The sequence below is a fragment of the Balaenoptera physalus genome (genome assembly GCF_965194825.1).
Source record: "Balaenoptera physalus genome assembly, chromosome: 13".
In the NCBI taxonomy this organism is placed as follows: Eukaryota; Metazoa; Chordata; class Mammalia; order Artiodactyla; family Balaenopteridae; genus Balaenoptera; species Balaenoptera physalus.
The window spans coordinates 7,379,409-7,397,061 of record NC_138892.1 but is presented as its reverse complement, the minus strand read 5'-3'; the positions used below and the strand labels follow the sequence as shown (position 1 = coordinate 7,397,061).

Below are 17,653 nucleotides of genomic sequence, written 5' to 3'. Positions count from 1 at the left end.
GGTGGGGTCATGCATTCATCAGAGCCGACTGGCAGGAAGCCTTACCACCAAGACCACCCAGTGGGCGTTCTCCAAAAGGAAGATCAGGGTGCTGATGGGAGGGTCGGGTTGAAGGATGACAGACAAAAGCAAAGTTGCAGATGTCCACTATGTTTTCTGTGCTATGCCGTATGGCGCCGTTAAGGCCTTTCACAACTTAAGTGTAAGCAGCTCCACCTCTCCACTCTGTTCCATGTGCTGTCCGCTGCATCTCCTTCCAGGACATTTCCTGGTGCTGTGGTTTTGCTCAGACTGTTTCCTTTGCCTGCAATACGCCTCCCTCTCTAACTCATGAAAGTCTCTTCACTCTTCTAGGCTCCGCTTTCACTGCCTGCCAGGATGGGTCGGTCCTCTCTCTGCCCTCTGACAGCCCTTTCTTTGTGAGGCACCTGTCTGTTCTCGCCCTTGTCATAGTGTGTGGAGTTGGTTGGATTTCTCCGTCTTCCCTGTGAGGTTGAGGGGTGGGAAGGGAAACAACACTTCGGAGTCCTTCCTCTATGCTGGGTCCCACTCCCGGCACTGCAGTGCACGGTGTATGCGCGTGCTGGGTGGCTGTTTGTAGCATGATTTAATAACCTGCTTTGCAAGTATTATTTTTGTCCTTAGTCTGAGGGAGATTTGGGGGTGTGGTAATGAATGGAAGGGTACGTTGGTGAGTCGTTGGGGGTCTTTCACTTTTGCCTGAATGCTTTAAGGACTGAAAAAGGTTGAGATCCCCAGCTCTGGAGACTCTACCCGCAGGAGGACAGTTCAGGTGAAGAAGTGGCTTTTGCCAGACTTTGTGGACACTCGGTCACCTGGCATTGTGCAACGCCAGGCCCTCGAACAGGATTGTGCGGGAGCGTTCCTTGGAGTCTTACTCTCTGTCTGTTGCTCAACTTTTAGTCTCTTGTTCCAGGAGAGTGAAAGGGAGAACAGTGCGATGCGGGTGGGAGCAGACGAAGAGTTGGGAGCTACAGGACACCTGGGAAGACACTCCTTCCCTTCCCCAGCTGGGGGTATTCGTTCTCATTCGAGAACGGGGCTCCTACTGAGCATCTGTCTGATGCCAGGCTCTGTCTGGTGACATCTATGCAATAATAGAAATGAAGCATCTGTCCAGTGTGGTGGCTAAGAGCTTGACTCTAAATCCCAGCTCTGCCACCTGCTGACTGTGTGACATTAGACAAGTTACTTAAGACATAAGACAAGTTACTCTGTGCCTTATCTTCCTTGTGTGTCAAGTGGAGGTGATAATGGCATCCATCTCAAAGTGTTGTGGAGATTAAGTGATGAAATCTGTGTGAAGTGCTTAATGTAATTGCTGACACATGGTAAGAGCTCAGGAAACATGAACAATTACTGTACTATTTTTATTATTACTGCTAGTAATTGGCTTGAGTTTTTTCTTCTTAATTGTTGTTCTCAAAGTCTGTTCTTGATCTCTTTCTAAAAGCAAGCATTTCAAAGTAATAAATGGAATAAGATGGACAGCCTTTCAAACAGGGAGTGTCAACAAATCTGATGCCTTTAATTTGGTGTTGGGTAAGGGCTGGAGGCCTGGGTTCCTGGCCAGGACACAGGGTGGGGCTGTCGCATGGGTGGGGACATTCTAGAGCCCAGTAGCTGTGAGGTGGGGCAGCCCCAGGGGTGGAGGGACTCCTGAGAGGAAGCCCCCCAATGTGCTTGTTGGGGCGACTTCTGGAGCAGGGTGCCTGCAGAAAGAGCACCGGGCCTGGGCGAGGGTGGAGGAGGCTCCTGCCCCAGCCTGCCGCTCGCTAACTCACCTGCCTCGCACCCCCTCTCTGGACTTGGACTTGGACTTGTTTCTTCCTGTGTAACAAGCCCCACCACCATCACCACTTCCAGGTGCTTCTGTGCCAGGCACTGTTCTAAGTGCTGTGCATAGAGTAACTCATTTAAAAGAGTGCTCGAAGCTACCTCATGGGGTGATTTGAATTGTATACCGGGATGTGTGGAACTGCTAGCAAGGTGTTAAAAGCAGAAACAACTGGGGACTACCCTGGCGGTCCAGTGGTTAAGACTCTGTCCTTCTAATACACGGGGCTCAGGTTCAATCCCTAGTCAGGGAACTAAGATCCCGCATGCCACGTGGCACGACTTACAACTGAGTGACACTGCTAATGAAGTTCTTTTCTAGTAAAGAAAAAGAAATCACATTTAAACTTTGTCTATAAATACACCCATACTCACACACAAACATGAGATAAATCTCAGTAAAAATCAACAACAGAAGCTTTTTAAGCAACATACTCCCAACAGGTTCCTCTTGCATCATGCGCCGTTTTTCATCCCATCACTCAGCAGCTGGCCCTGGCAAATGTTTACACAGGGTTTCTTTGCCAGAACATGTGCCTCTTGAAGGTGTTCAGTTTTGTGTCTGGCACATGGTCGGCTAAGTTAATGTTTGTTGAATGCACGTCTTAAGGGATGTGTCTTTATTGATTTGTTATTTATTTGAAGAAAGAGAGGTGTTCTAGAAAGGAGCATCTTGTCAAGGCAGAAGGTCTCATTTGGAGAATAATTTAATAATTTGGGAGGAAGGTGTACTTGCAAAATGCAGTCAGGCAAAAATCTCTCTCCTCTGCTCCCCCATGAGTCAGTTACATGGGTGTTGCCCTGAGATGAAGCTTCTTCCATTAACATTGAACTTAATATTGAGAGTAACGAGATGGATTACATTAAGTGCCCCCCTCCACACACACCCAGATTCCCCGTACTTTACTGTCACTCCAGGTCTGTCTTGCATCTTTCTCCCAAGTTGTAAAATCCAAGAAATGTTTGTTTTGTAGGGTAAGATAGAGTGCATAGAGGGGAGACTCAGACAAACCTAAATACAGATATAAATTCAGATCTCAGCTCAGCCACTTTGTAGCTTACGTGAGAGGCTTGGGAAAGTAGTTTAACTTCTCTGAACCTTATTTTCCTCACGTGTAAAGTAGAATAATAATACTAGCATCTGGGTTTGTGTAAAGGACTAAGTAGGTATCAGTGATAGCTATTGTCATGTTGTTCACATAGAATCAGTATGAAATTAATTTTAGTCATAACCACCTTCTGTGCATTTAAATAAAATATGAACTATAAATTTGATTTCTAATTAGAAAATAAGTTTTATTAGCTTTGTCGCTGAGTTGTTTTTGCTTTTAAACGTCAGTAATGTGACCATTGGCTTTTATTCAGAGGTTAAATTGGAATCTAACCTGGAGATGTCCCTTTTTCAAATGTTACGATAAAAAAGAAACTATGAAAAAGTCAAATACATTTTATTACGTGCTGGACATATTTCTGTATATTAATATGCACCCATTGGAGTTTGGATTATTCCCATATTTATAAGTAAACAAGCAGTCTCAGGGAGAGTAATGAATTTTCCAAAGGCAGCACAACAATTACATTACTAGATTCACAACCCAGTCCTGCTGATTCCACAGCCAGTTCTCTTTGAATTTAAACTTGGGAATCCCCATGCTGTTTGGCCTTCCAGTTAAGTCTTGGTTTACCTTTTTGACGTCCTGCTTTTCTTCTTTAATATGATTCTTTGCCACACTTCCTTCACACAGTCCCTAAGAGATAGGTGGCCTGTTTCCCAGTTTTCATACATAACGAGAACTTTTAATTGATTTTCAGAAGAGTCTCTCCCTCAGTTGATGAAGTTATCCTAGTTTTTGTTTTAGCTACTTTGATATTCTCCTCTCAAGTCAGAATTTAGCCCTAAGTTTTGGCTCAGAATGAGTCTTAATGAGCTCATGATGTCTGGGGACTCTGGGCAGGTCAGCAGCCCCTGTACAAACCAGAGTGAGCAGCTGCTGAGCTGCAGGGCTTCCCTTCCTAGAGCATTGTTGGACAACTCGCTGTGGCCTTTCCTTCTTTAATAAGGAGAAAGACCAAGTTCATTACCATGAGCTGCAGATCCCTTCATGATTTGGTCCTGACTACCTGCCCAGCCTGGTGCACTCCAGCTGCCCGTCATGCAGCTCAGGCCTGCAAGCCTTGGCTTATGGGAGTCCCCGGGCCTGGAATTCACCTTGCATCCTGATCCGCCTTCAGTCCCGCTTCTTCAGGAAGCTGCTCGACCTGTTGGAGTCAGTGATTTTCTCGTATCCCCTCTGTCCTCCTTGTCTGCTGTGACAGTCACCACAGACCAGATTTGTCACTTTCACAAACTCCTTGTGGCCAAGGGGTGTTTTATCATCTCTGTGGGCCAGCACACAGTAGGTGTTCAACACATTTAAAACCTTGCATTTACATACCTACTTCACCAAAAGTGGAAGCTTTGCAGAAATTGCATAAATTTGTCCAGATTTTCCAGGGTAATCCAAATTTCAAAAATTTTTTGTCCCATTGTGAGATGGTGTCCCTTCCAGTTTTAGTTCAGAAAGCATGTTTGCCATTTTTATAGATTGCATGAAGGTTGCATTTGAGGGCATCTCAGTGAATCGATGCCAGTTTTTTTAACTACCAGAGTGCTTAGTGCCTGGAGAGGTACAGGGGAGTGGAAGATTTTGTCTAGGTGCTTGTAGAACACAAGATATAAGAAAAGCATTAAAAGGCTTCCCTGGTGGCGCACTGGTTGAGAATCTGCCTGCCAAGGCAGGGGACATGGGTTCGAGCCCTGCTCCGGGAAGATCCCACATGCCACGGAGCAGCTAAGCCCATGCGCCACAACTACTGAGCCTGCGCTCTAGAGCCCACGAGCCATAACTACTGAGCCCGCGTGCCACAATTACTGAAACCCGCTTGCCTAGAGCCCGTGCTCTGCAACAAGAGAAGCCACCGCAATTAGAAGCCCGCGCACCGCAACGAAGAGTAGCCCTGCTCTCGCAGCTAGAGGAAGCCTGCGTGCAGCAATGAAGACCCAACGCAGCCAAAAATTAATTAATTAATTAATTTTAAAAAAAGAAGAGCATTAAAAAAATATATCTTACTGTATGTAATATGGCAAAATAAAATTTTTTAAGGTTAAAAACATACTCTTACACTAATATATCATCAGCACATACCAAAGATTTATTAGCATTATTGAGAAAACCAGCAGGATGACCAGGCTGGATTCAAGGGGAATGCAAGAAACTGATATTTACATAGTTGGAAAGAAATAAGATTGCAAATTTAGATGCATAACTGGTTAATGTCCTACAGGGCAATAAAAACAAAGCTTTCAAGGTTATCTTTTTTACCAGAGAGAAATCATTTGCAACTTGTTTATGTTCTACATGAGAACATCTAATTTTACAGAATGTGCGCCTAATCAGTAGTAAATAGGAAGTCAGACAACTTTATGTTTCTGTAGAGCAGCAGATGACCTTTAGAGCATTGTCTAAACCAGAGTTTAGACAATGCTCTGGTATGACTTTAAAGAGAACTGTACTTTCTTTTTTTTGGCTGTGTTGGGTCTTAATTGCTGTGCTGGGGCTTCCTCTAGTTGTGGCGAGCGGGGGCTACTCTTGGTTGCGGTGCACGGGCTTCTCATTGCGGTGGCTTCTCTTGTTGCGGAGCACGGGCTCTAGGCGCGTGGGCTTCAGTAGTTGTGCACGGGCTTAGTTGCTCCGCAGCATGTGGGATCTTCCCGGACCAGGGCTCGAACCCGTGTCCCCTCCATTGGCAGGCGGTTTCTTAACCACTGCGCCACCAGGGAAGCCCAGAACTGTACTTTTTAAAATTTCCTGTATTTTCAAGTTTTAGACTTTTTTTTTTAACAAATAAATCACAGTTGGGTTCAAGAGCTAAAAGATGGCTGGATCTGAGGTAGAAAAGAGTCCTTGGTGAAAGAAATTGTAAGTCATTTTGAAATGGAATTGTGCAGTTAAAGGAAGAGGGCTGTAACAAGCAGAAAGGGTAAGGCACCCCTCCCCCACCCCCCAAAGGCATGTGCCAAAAAGGAAGGGAGTGGGTATTTTTCCAGGCTGGATGATGAGCTAAGGTGAGTGGGAAGTGAAATCCCCTGGAGTAGGAGGGAGCAATTGGTAGGAAGCTATGAAGCTCACGTTCAAGAAGTTTGATTTGCTTTGAAAGACTGTTGGACCAACAAGATACTCAAAGAAGACGATTGTCACTGGGTTGAAGGCTGCGGTTGAAATCAAGGCAGGGTATGGAAGTGGAGCAAAGAGATAACTCTGTGATACTACGGAAGGAGACCTGCCAGGAATTCATAGCGAACTCATGGCAGAGGAAAGAAGAAGAAAGAGCAATTGAAGGTAGTGCCGAAGATCACTCTCTTTTGATTGAAACTCAAGAGCTGGCTCGGGTCTCCTGCTGTGTTGGACCAGAGAAGCCAGGACCAGCCAGCTGAGCTGGGGCCCTCTGGGGCTGCCCCTGATACCCAGCCTGGGCAGGTGGCGAGAGAGCCAGACAGAGCAGACCAGAGGCCATTTGAGAATGACTTGGCTTCTCTTTGTGTTTTCTTTTTCTCTTAATTTTCAAATGTTTTATTTTATTATGTAATACTTGATATGTGCAAAGGAATATATGACACTTTTGTGTGTGTTGTGGAACACAAGCATTTAAGAACCCCACCTCCCCACCCAGTTTCCCTTTGTGGTTTCTCTGCCAGTAAAAAGAGTTCACTCATCCCTTGCTTAAAATATAGGATGCCCGAGTCACTAGTTTGTCATCCTGTGTCATTCGGCGCCTCCTCCAGACTCTCTTTCCCCAGGATGGTGACCCAGAATTCCCTTGAAGTACACAATTCTGTCCCTGTGCTCTGAGCTTCTTACCAAATGGATGTGCCTCCTGGTGTTTGAGTGGAGCAATTTTAAGGCAGCAGTTTGCCTGCTGTAACTGTCCCTCTGTTCCTTCTGTTATTGCTTGCATTTCAGGGCTTCTGGGTTGAAGGGTGTGGTTGACAGCCCAGCTCCTTAACTGCCCCTCTGGGTGACTTGAATGGGGATAACTGATGTTTTAGGTCCTGAGAAAGCAGTGGTGATCACAAACAGCAAAATGGTGGAAAAATGAAGAGTTATCTTACCATTGACCCTCAGGCTTGATATGGGTCTACATTTTATTTTATTTTTTTAATTTTAAGATTCTTTATTTATTAGAAAAAAAACATCCTAGGAGGGGAGACAGGATCGTCAGCTTGAAAGCAGGATACTTGCTGCTCAAGAAGGGTTCTTGCTGGGGATTAGATTTTGTGTTTACCTCCCTCTTCCCCACTGGTTGTGGTCCATCTCACTCCCAACAGCCTTACACACATCACACACCATGCTTCTGTGTTCTTAGGTTTGTTGGGCAGACCTAATGTGAAAGATGAAATGAACAAAAGTAACTGAAGAAAGTTTAGGTCGATATCCTTATGATCTTTGGGAGGAGGAACAGAAACCATGTAATTTTACTACACAGGATTGAAATTGTTCTGCTGTAATGCAACATACACATTCCTAAAAATTACTGCACTATGCAAAATTACACAGTAAAAACCACAGGGCTTATGGGGAAAGTGGGGTTAGGGTCATAACACTCAAAAACTTCATAGGTGACCAGAAAAGATAGAGAAAAAATAAGTAGGCATTCTAAAAAAAAGATAGGGAGGTACAAACTACCATGTATAAAATAAATAAACTACAAGGATATATTTATTGTACAGCACAGGGACTATAGCCAATATTTTATAATAACTTTAAATAGAGTATAACCTATAACGATTTTGAATCACTGTGTTGTACATCTGAAACTAACATTGTAAATCAACTATAGCCCAATAAAAAAATTAAAATTAAATGGTAAAAATAAATAAAAAATAAGATAGGACCCCCTAAACAGCACAGTTTTACAGATGTTAAGCGGCTAAGAAATGTATAACTACCACAATAAATGTAGCACTCTACCTTGAAAAAGACCTGAGGTTTGCTTGTGGAAGTGGGCGTTGGAAGGTTATAGCTCGCAAGTTATTGTGAAGTGATGGAAGGAAGGCTTTCTGAAGTCGGATGGAAATTTCTGACCCCAGATGTGGAGGGTTATAGCTCATAACGCATGCAGGTGATCTGACAGCTGGTGGATGTTTGAGGTGTGTGCATTTTTTGTTTTCCTGTGTGGCTCATTTCAGCTGGGTATGGTTTTTTGCATGTTTTAGTGTTTCTTTCATGCATAAGTAAACACGAAATTTATGTTATGCCCAAATTATTCCCTAATATATCCAATGCATTGGAATAAATCTGAATTTTCCAAAAAAAAAGTCAAAGCAAAACTAACTGTCAGAAACCACTGTGTATAACATGTACTAGCTAATACTAAGTGCCAGGCACTGCGTTGTAGATTCTATGTGAATTATCTCTCAACAACATGATGAGTTAGATATAATTGTTAGCCACATTTTATAGGTGAGAAAACTGTGGCTCAGAGAGGTAAAACTTGCCCCAGGTTACAGCGCTAGGACAGGGTAGCTCTCAGTGACTATGCCATTCTCTTTCCTGAGCGAAAAAACAGAACAACAACAACAACAAAAACCCAACAAAGTGGGGCAAATATTTGCAAATATATAAGAACGAGCAAATATCCATAATATATGAAAGTTTTTTAAATCACTAAAAAGAGACAAATAGCCCAGTAGAAAAATGAACAGAGGTTAAGAGCAGGCAATTTACAAAGAAGGAATACAAATGGCCAATAAAATGGGGGGGGTGACGTTTGACCTCATTTAATACGCATTCATGTAAATTAGAACAATTAGATGTCGTTTTTTCCCACTATCAAATGGACAGAAATATTGGGCTGGCCAAGAAGTTCGTTCGAGTTTTTCCATAAGACGTTACAGAAAAACTCGAAATTTTTGGCCAACCCATTAAATGCGGGGAAACACTGGCAAATGTATAGATTGTTGTAACCTTTCCAAAGTATATATACCTGTCATTTGACCCAGCCATCTAATTTCTAGAAATTTATCCTAAGAAAATAATCAGATAAATGGGAAAAGATGCTTGTTCAAAGATTTTTGTCAGAGTTGTTAATAATGCTGAGAAGATGAAAGCACTCATCCATCATCACTAAGTGGTTAAAGTCTGGTGCATTAATATAATACAATACAATGTATTGCTCCCAAAGGGAGCAGGGACAAAATAGCATCTTTAGCGTGATCCCATTTTTGTAAAACCATCCCACACATGTGCACACTTGTGTTTGCAGGCAAGCCTTGTATAGGAAGAAGTCTGGAAGGATACACATCAAAACATTGGATGTCTCAGGGTGGTGGAATTGCTGGATGATTTTTTTTTTTTTTTGGCTGCGTTGGGTTTTCGTTGCTGTGCACGGGCTTTCTCTAGTTGCAGCGAGCAGGAGCTACTCTTCGTTGCAGTGCGCGGGCTTCTCGCTGCGGTGGCTTCTCTTGTTGTGGAGCACGGACTCTAGGTGCACGGGCTTCAGTAGTTGTGGCTCACGGGCTCTAGAGCGCAGGCTCAGTAGTTGTGGTGCATGGGCTCAGTTGCTCCGCGGCAGGTGGGATCTTCCCAGACCAGGGCTCGAACCCATGTCCCCTGCGTTGGCAGGCAGATTCTCAACCTCTGCACCACCAGGGAAGCCCTGCTGGATGATTTTTATTTTTTATTTTTTCATTTAACTTTTTTCTAAATTTTTTGGTAGCGAATGTTACTTTTATGATTTAAAAAAGAAAATTATTTTAAAACATTGTCTAACACAAGATCCATAATAAATTCAAAATATAAGAATAAATGACTTCTGTAAAAGTAGTTCTTCTAGCACCTAACAGGGCTAGGTAACACATACCCATTGAAAGAATTTTTTACTGACTGCAGTTTGGAGACAACGTTACCCCATTTGGGGCTTCCGATTCTTTATTCTTGACCAGAATTAATCTGACCAGATTTCGAGTTACCTCATTCTGAGGTAGATGCCGCTAGACTGAGCCAGACACAGTGGCTTACGTTACCTCTAGGTCACGAGCTCTGTAAAGTACAAGTGAACTTGGGGTCTCCTTGGATGAAGCCTGAGACTGTCAAGCACAGGTGACAGCCGGAGCCTCTAATTTTGGTTACGTGATCAAAACCCAGATATAGTTTCTTGGGGCCCAGCCTACTTTATCAAGCAACTTAAATCTTAGTTTATGAAGCAGCTAAACACAGGAATGTGGCTTGGTGGGGGAGGGTGACTGACAGGAGCCCCCCCTCGAGGTGGGCTGGGGTTTGCAGGCCCGGGCGGCCGACTCAGCTCCAAGGAGGGCCGTGTCTGGCCTTCCATGTCTAGCCAAACTTCATTTTCAAACCTCCATAAAAACTGCCTTTCCCAGGCCTCCCTTCTCTAGGTTTCATGGCTCTCTGCGGACACGAGAGCCTGTGTGTCCGCAGCACACGAATGATTGAATGATGGGAGCAGGGAAGAGTCAGGAGATGTGGGGAGCTCCCGAGGTGTATCCCCCAGGTACAGAGCAGATCTGCGCCTGGGTGGGCCTCGTTCCACTTACCGGGGCCTCCCCTTCTCTGTCACTGCAGACCAAATGGGTCCCCGGGAGGCCCAGCGTGCCTGCTGCAGCAGTGGCTCAAAGAACCTCTTCGTTACTTCTTCCTTCAAATGCTCAGTCTTAACGGCTCCCCTGTGCCCCTCAGCCCCGTGCCCATCTGCCTGGCTGGAGATAGCTCCCTGGAGCTCCTCATGTGTGGGTTGAAAAGGATTTTTTTTTTAATTTAAGCAATCGCATTCCATCTGCCTACACACACTTAACCTGCTTTGTGAACTAAGCTTTGTGACCTCTGTACATTACTTCACCAGCCAGCCCATGTCTCCCCAACAAAAGGTTCTAGAGAGCACTCGACAGGATAAGTGGAGCCAAGTGCCTGTTTAGTGGGGCTTCAGAAGCGCCACTGATGGGGACCTTTGTAAGGGTCTGCCCCCACCAAGCACTTTGCATCAATTTTCTTATTAATCCTCACCACAAAGAAGCCAAGTGAGTCTTCTTGTGGCAGCCTCCTGTAAGGAAACGGGGGTGTAGAAAGAAGTGACTTGCCCACGTTCACACAGCTGATTAGATGGGCCCTTTGAGACCCACCTGGTGCCAAAGCCTGTGCCCATCTACTCTCTGGCCTCTTTTGCCTCCTTAGCTTTCCACGGATTAGAACAATCAGCCAGGGAGTGATGTTCTCTTGGCTCACGAAGTAGTCCTCTGTGTCGATTCCCCAGAGGCAGGATTTTATGAGTTCTGGAAAGCTCGACGAATTATTAGGTTTCTCTTAATTTCTTAAAGCATTTTATAATATTGTGTTGTGCTTGGAACGTGTCAGCACCAAGTTGTGTTTTGTTTAAATTTTGTGCTGAGTTTGAGGGTATTTCTTAGTTTAATCATGTACAAGGAATTGGAATTTGTTGGTACAGGTTACAATATCTGTGGCATTCTGCCCATTTCTCCCTCCCACAGATGACAGGCTGAGTGGGGACAGAGCAGAGTGTCGAGATGTTGGTAAATAACACTACTGTGTAGTCACTTAATCTTGTGAGATGCTGTTTTGCCAGCAGGTTGAACTGACTGAACACTGAACATGCTGAACTGCTAAGCTCCAGTTATCCTGTGTGGAGGTCACGCTAGAAACCCCTGGTAGCTTTCTGCTTGCCTAACATAAGACTCTTTATTGCCCAGATTCCTCCCCCTCACACACACAGACACGCACACACACACACACACACACACACACACACACACACACACACACACACACACACACACACACACACACACACACACACACACTGCTAGAAACCTGGGAGGGACTTGCTGGTGGAGGTTTGACGAATGAATGGAGACAGTGTTTGGGGGCTTTTGTTTGTTTATTTTTCGTTTTTCTTTGTTTTTTCTTTTTGGTGACCAAATCAGAGCATCCTGCAGCCTTGAGGGTTTTGAGGGGAGGGTGCCAGAGTTTAGGAACAAGCAGTAGCTTTTTGGGAATGTGTTGGAGAGGAAAGGGGAGAGAATGTGGACAGGGTAGAGAATTGTAGATCTGAACATACCTGGGTCAAAGTTGAGGCCCCAGACTCCTAATGGGGAGCAGCCCTATGGGGAGGAAGGAGTCATGAGAGATGAGTTGTTAGTCGTGGATTAAGTTCGATTTGGGTAAACCATTGGGAGGATGAAGCAGGGGAAGAGGCCCTCTGGGCTGGGAATTTAGGGGTCCCGGGTACTTGGAGCATGATCTATCAATAGAAGGCGGCATGGTGTCCAGCAGACACATCCCCTTGGCTCCACAGGCTCCTTGCCCAGAGGAAAGGGGCACAGCCAGAGGGGTCCAGGGCCCGGGCTGTTCTGCCCTGACCTTCTGACAGTGAAGGCACTGGGGTGCAGTCAAAGAAGGCGAGGCTGGGAGGCAGAGAACTGGTTCTAATCCTTGCTCTGCCCTGATGAGCTGTGTGACCTTGGCCGAGTTATTTCCCTGTCCTGGACTTCGTGTATGATCTTCCCATCCATTCCACCTCTAAAGTTCCATGACTTGGGGCCCATCAACTTCATCATCACCTAGTGTTCCTGAGGGTACCAACAGTGCCCAGGGATATGCCCATCTTGGAGAGAAGGCCCAGAGCCTGCCTGTGGTGAGGAGAGTTGGGGTCTGGGGACTCCCCTGCCATGGGGAGCAGTGCTGAGACTGGAGGTGGCCTCAGAGTGCAAGGCTACTGAGCTCCAAAGACTCAGGACAGCGACTGCCCCAACCGTAAAACGCGACCAGCCATACCCTCCAGGAGGAACATTCACCCAGCACAGAGGTAGCTCCTATTAGGCCTGGTACAGACAATGAGGAAAGTGGGTAGAACAAGCCTGGAGGTGGTGAGGAGGGAGAAGAACATCAACCAAGTGAAGTCCTGTCCCACTCTCCCTTGGTGGGCCATCTTGGCCCAGTTGATTCCCCATATGAGAGAGAGGCGACCCATCTCTGCAGCGTCTTGGGAAAGCTATTGGATTTTCATGCCTCGGTTTCTTAAGCAAATTTGAAAGTTAATAGATATTTTGGTTGGCAGTAAAATTACTCTTTTCCATTTGCTCACAGAGATGCTGCAGTTTGTCAGCAATCAAGTGGGAGAGTTCCCTGACTTGTTCTCAGAGCAGCTGTGCAGCTCCTTCCCTGGCGGCGGTGGAAGTGGCAACAGCGGCAGCAGCAATGGCGGCAGCAGCGGTGGCGGAGCCGGGGACCCCTCAGTGCAGCGGTCCTTCAGCCAGGTCCCGTTACCTTCCTTCTCGCCCTCGGCTACCTCCCCCCAGGCTCCAGCCCTACAAGTCAAGGCTCCCCCCACCGCGGTTCCCCCTCCGCCAAGGGCAACTCCCGTTCTTCAGCCCCGCCCCCAGCCCCAGCCCCAGCCTCCAGCTCAGCTGCAGCAGCAGACAGTAATGATCACCCCGACATTCAGCACCGCTCCCCAGACGAGGATCATCCAGCAGCCTTTGATATACCAGAATGCAGCTACCAGCTTTCAAGGTGACTCAGAACTCAGATGTGATAGCGATTGGTTGGTTCAAAAGTTTTTGTGCCAGTTTGCAGACACTTCCGAGGTAGACTGTAAATAGTTCTGTCCTCTCTGGGGATGACACAGCCGATCAACTTGGCCCCGTCTCAATGAGGTTTCGGTAGCTGGCCGTAAGCATAGTGGTGCAGGAACACGTTCGGTCTCTTCAAATACCTTAATGTCTCTTGTGCCTGTTTCAAGGATGCGTGGTCAAAGACTCCAACGGGCACAGTAGCCACAGGGCTGTCCTGGTAACTAGAGGTGGGGGCTTGAACAAAATTAGTCTTAAAACTCACCCAGGCACCAGGAAGATCTCAGCACCTGTAGGTTGAGAACCATTCATCCAGGAGACATCTCCTGAGCATCCACTGCAGAGAAGAGTACGCCTTTTAACATAGGTGCCGTGTCTCCGAGTGGCAGGCCTCACAGTAGGCCCTCGGTGTGTGCTGAGTGACTTTCTGTGTTGTGCTGTGTCCCGGCACCTTTTCATCAGATTGCTCTCTGACCCTGTGGGGACCCCTGGGTGGGATTAGTATTGCTCTACTAATTTCAAAGGATCTGACAGTTCTTCAATGGACTTCAAGGGTTTAGGGGCTGGGGGGAGGCCACAAAGCGAAAAGCTGAGACCGTCATCCCAAAGTGCACTTTCCATTCATTTCACGGGAGGAAATGAAGCCCCAGGGAGTTGGTTCTCAACACCTGTTAACTCCCTTGCTGGGTGCAGTCACTTGCTGATTAGCTTCCCTCACCTCCACCCCAGCATCCGGAGTAATGAAATAATTTGTACTCGTTCCCTCAGAAATTGATGCAGCCCTTATGGGATATTCTTGTCATCTAGACCAGCTTGTAAATGGCTGTGCACATCTTCTTCAGCAACAGGTGGGGCGTTGGGATCATTAAGAGGCACTCCAGCCTGGGTTATTGCCACAGCTACGGTGACAGAATGCATTCCTCATCCACGTGACTTTTTTTCTCCTCTTTTCCCAAGTCCTTCAGCCTCAAGTCCAAAGCCTAGTGACATCCTCCCAGGTGCAGCCGGTCACCATCCAGCAGCAGGTGCAGACGGTGCAGGCCCAGCGGGTGCTGACGCAGACAGCCAATGGCACGCTGCAGACCCTCGCCCCGGCCACGGTGCAGACAGTTGCTGCGCCCCAGGTGCAGCAGGTCCCGGTAGGTGGCTGACAGGAATGCAGGGAGGCCCTGGTTGGGGCTCTTGGCCGGCCTGTTGTTGAAGGTGTGGTCTACATGCTAGGCAGGACCAGCGGAGTGTGAGGGCACGGCTTGCAGGGCAGGTAGGGGCACCTGGACCTTACGAGGCCCCCGTGAGACCTGGCAGAGAAGACGTCTGTAGATGCACACTGGCACCCACCTAAACTCAGTAAATGCTGCTGTATTAATTCATTTACACATATAATGGGTATAAAACTGAAAAGAAATGTGCCAGAATGTTCTTAAGCCGTGTATCATAGTGGACTGTATTTCTTTTTTTTTTTTAAAGAGCACCACCTTCTGTTTGTTTGTTTGTTTATGGCTGTGTTGGGTCTTCGTTTCTGTGCGAGGGCTTTCTCTAGGTGCGGCGAGCGGGGGCCACTCTTCATCGCAGTGCGCGGGCCTCTCACTGTCGCGGCCTCTCTTGTTGCGGAGCACAGGCTCCAGACGCGCAGGCTCAGTAGTTGTGGCTCACGGGCCTAGTTGCTCCGTGGCATGTGGGATCTTCCCAGACCAGGGCTCGAACCCGTGTCCCCTGCATTGGCAGGCAGATTCTCAACCACTGCACCACCAGGGAAGCCCTGTATTTCTAACTAATGAAGTAAGTTAGCTTTAAAAAACAATCCAGGTTTACCATTTTTGCTTCCCAGCCTTTTTCCTCACATTCCTAAGTTTGTCCACAATCAGGTCTCTCTCCCTTCCACGGTCCACCCGAGCCATGCTTGCTCTGCCCCCGCTAGGCCGCTGGCACTACTCTCCTCAAAGCCTTTCAGCCTTCCAACCCAGAACCCTCTTTAGATGTACGCCTTCTCTCCGGCAACCCAGTAATCAAGCTACATTCTCACTTTTATGAAAATTTTATTTTATCATTCTTTTCTGGAGGGTCTATGCAGGAAGAAGTAATGCAAAATAGAAAAATAATGCTACCTTCCTTTTCCTTTTCTTCCTTTTCCATCCAGGTCCTGGTACAGCCTCAGATCATCAAGACAGATTCCCTTGTTTTGACCACACTGAAGACAGATGGCAGCCCTGTGATGGCCGCAGTCCAGAACCCAGCCCTCACTGCCCTCACCACCCCCATCCAGACAGCTGCCCTTCAAGTTCCGGTAAGAGCTGCCCCCCCCACCCCCGCTTCTTGGGGGTTTTAGGCCTCAGAGATGGTAACAAAGCCTCCAGATACTGAATAGATGCAGCAGCTCTGTGCAGTGTGTCAGTCAGATTGCAAAATTACCCCATTTTAGTTTTTTTTCCCCTTAAGAAGTACCAGCACCGAGTGTTATGTGGGAGTACTAGGGTTTATGAGGGGCAAGAGAGGAACAGCAGAGGAGTCCCAGTTTCTGGGCGACAGCTCCACACAGGACCATCCGCCTCTTAGGTCCTACTGATGGAGGTTTAGCTTCTGAAGGACCCTAGGCCGCCCAGGCAGGGAGGGGCTCCAAGGTGGGGGACATTAAAGGCACCCATACTTCAGTTGTAGGGTCTTGGCCACTGTCTCATCTTGTGGCAAGAGAGTCTGAGAGAAAAAAGTGATCAAAATTCAAAAGCAAGCCTTATTCATTAAAAGCCAAGAACTGAAAACAACCCAACTATCCATCCAAAAAGAACGATTGATACATACAACTACGTGGCTAAACCTCAAAAACAGTACACTGAGCAAAAGATGCTTGTCACAAAAGAGTTCACACTGATGATTCCATTTATACAGAGTTCAAGAAGATGGTGCTAGAAGTCAGAGCAGTGATTACTGCTCTGGGGGAAGGGGCATGAGGGAACTTTCTAAGGGGATAGAAATGGTCTGTGTCTTGATCAGGGTTACCTTGGTTACACACGTTGTATACATACATCACAATTCCATTAAGCTGTACACTTAAAATGTTTGCCTTTTACTATGTGTGAATTATTTCTTGATGACTAATGAAGTTAAGAAGCTTTTTGTGTGTTCATTGGCCATTTGGATATTGAGGCCATTTGTTGAAGAAAATAAAACTAAAATTAGTGAAAACAGAAACAAAGAGCAGGAAAAGCAGACTTGAGGGGAAAACGAGGAGAAGCCTCTCTAGTTGGTCTGTTTAATAAAATGGCTCTGATTGTCACTTCTGCCCTTGAGCTTTTTGATGGTCAAATCATATAAGGAAATGCAGTAGGTTAACTTCACCGTCATGTGAGAGGAAAGTACATGTCATACACCAGGAGAAAGTTTTGTGGTTGGTGCATTGTATGCAAGCTCAGAGGTGGCTAATGGGTTGACAGCAAAGCAGAAATTACATGACATGTTTCTGGCATCCCTACATCAAAGGTTGGTGTTTATCCACATTAATGCTGTTGTGGCACATGACTAATCAACAGTGATTCTGAAAGGGGCATAGTACCTGAGGTACTATGGCTCCTAAGGCTTCTAGACTTAATTAACCCAGGAAGGGTGTCAGACTACACAAAGCATTTTCAGGTGATGCCATGTGGCCAGGGCCAGTGGGTTTGTGTTGTGAGGTTGCTTTACTCAGACTAACCAAGTGGTCATTCTGCCCTTGTGTCTGTTCTAGACCCTGGTGGGCAGCAATGGGACCATTCTGACCACAATGCCTGTGATGATGGGACAAGAGAAAGTGCCCATTAAGCAGGTACCTGGGGGAGTCAAGCAGCTCGAGCCCCCCAAGGAAGGAGAAAGGCGGACGACACACAACATCATTGAGAAGCGGTATCGCTCCTCCATCAATGACAAAATCATTGAGTTGAAGGACCTGGTCATGGGGACAGATGCCAAGGTAGGTGCCAAGCAAAATGGTGTTTCATGCCCCATCATCTCCCCTCTATCTGTCTTTGGTGCAGGAATTTAGGGAAGACCCAGGCCCAGGCTGAGTGAATGCAAGAATGGTTAAAGGTGCTTTCTTACTAAAGCATCTTGGTGTTTTGAAATTCCAGGATTATAAGATATTAACTGTTGGGTGTTGGTAAGGCAGTGGCCTGCCTGGACCTTTGA

At 46.5% G+C, this 17,653-nt stretch overlaps 1 protein-coding gene across 1 annotated transcript in view; it reads left to right on the top strand.

The window, feature by feature from the left end:
• SREBF2 (sterol regulatory element binding transcription factor 2) overlaps positions 1–17,653 on the top strand; it is a 59,990-nt gene that overhangs the window by 9,657 nt on the left and 32,680 nt on the right. Inside the window, exons 2-5 of the mRNA XM_082420594.1 lie at positions 13,014–13,439; positions 14,456–14,637; positions 15,636–15,782; positions 17,217–17,438. Of these exons, the coding sequence (XP_082276720.1) occupies positions 13,014–13,439; positions 14,456–14,637; positions 15,636–15,782; positions 17,217–17,438 (977 nt within the window). The remainder of the gene's footprint in view (positions 1–13,013; positions 13,440–14,455; positions 14,638–15,635; positions 15,783–17,216; positions 17,439–17,653) is intronic.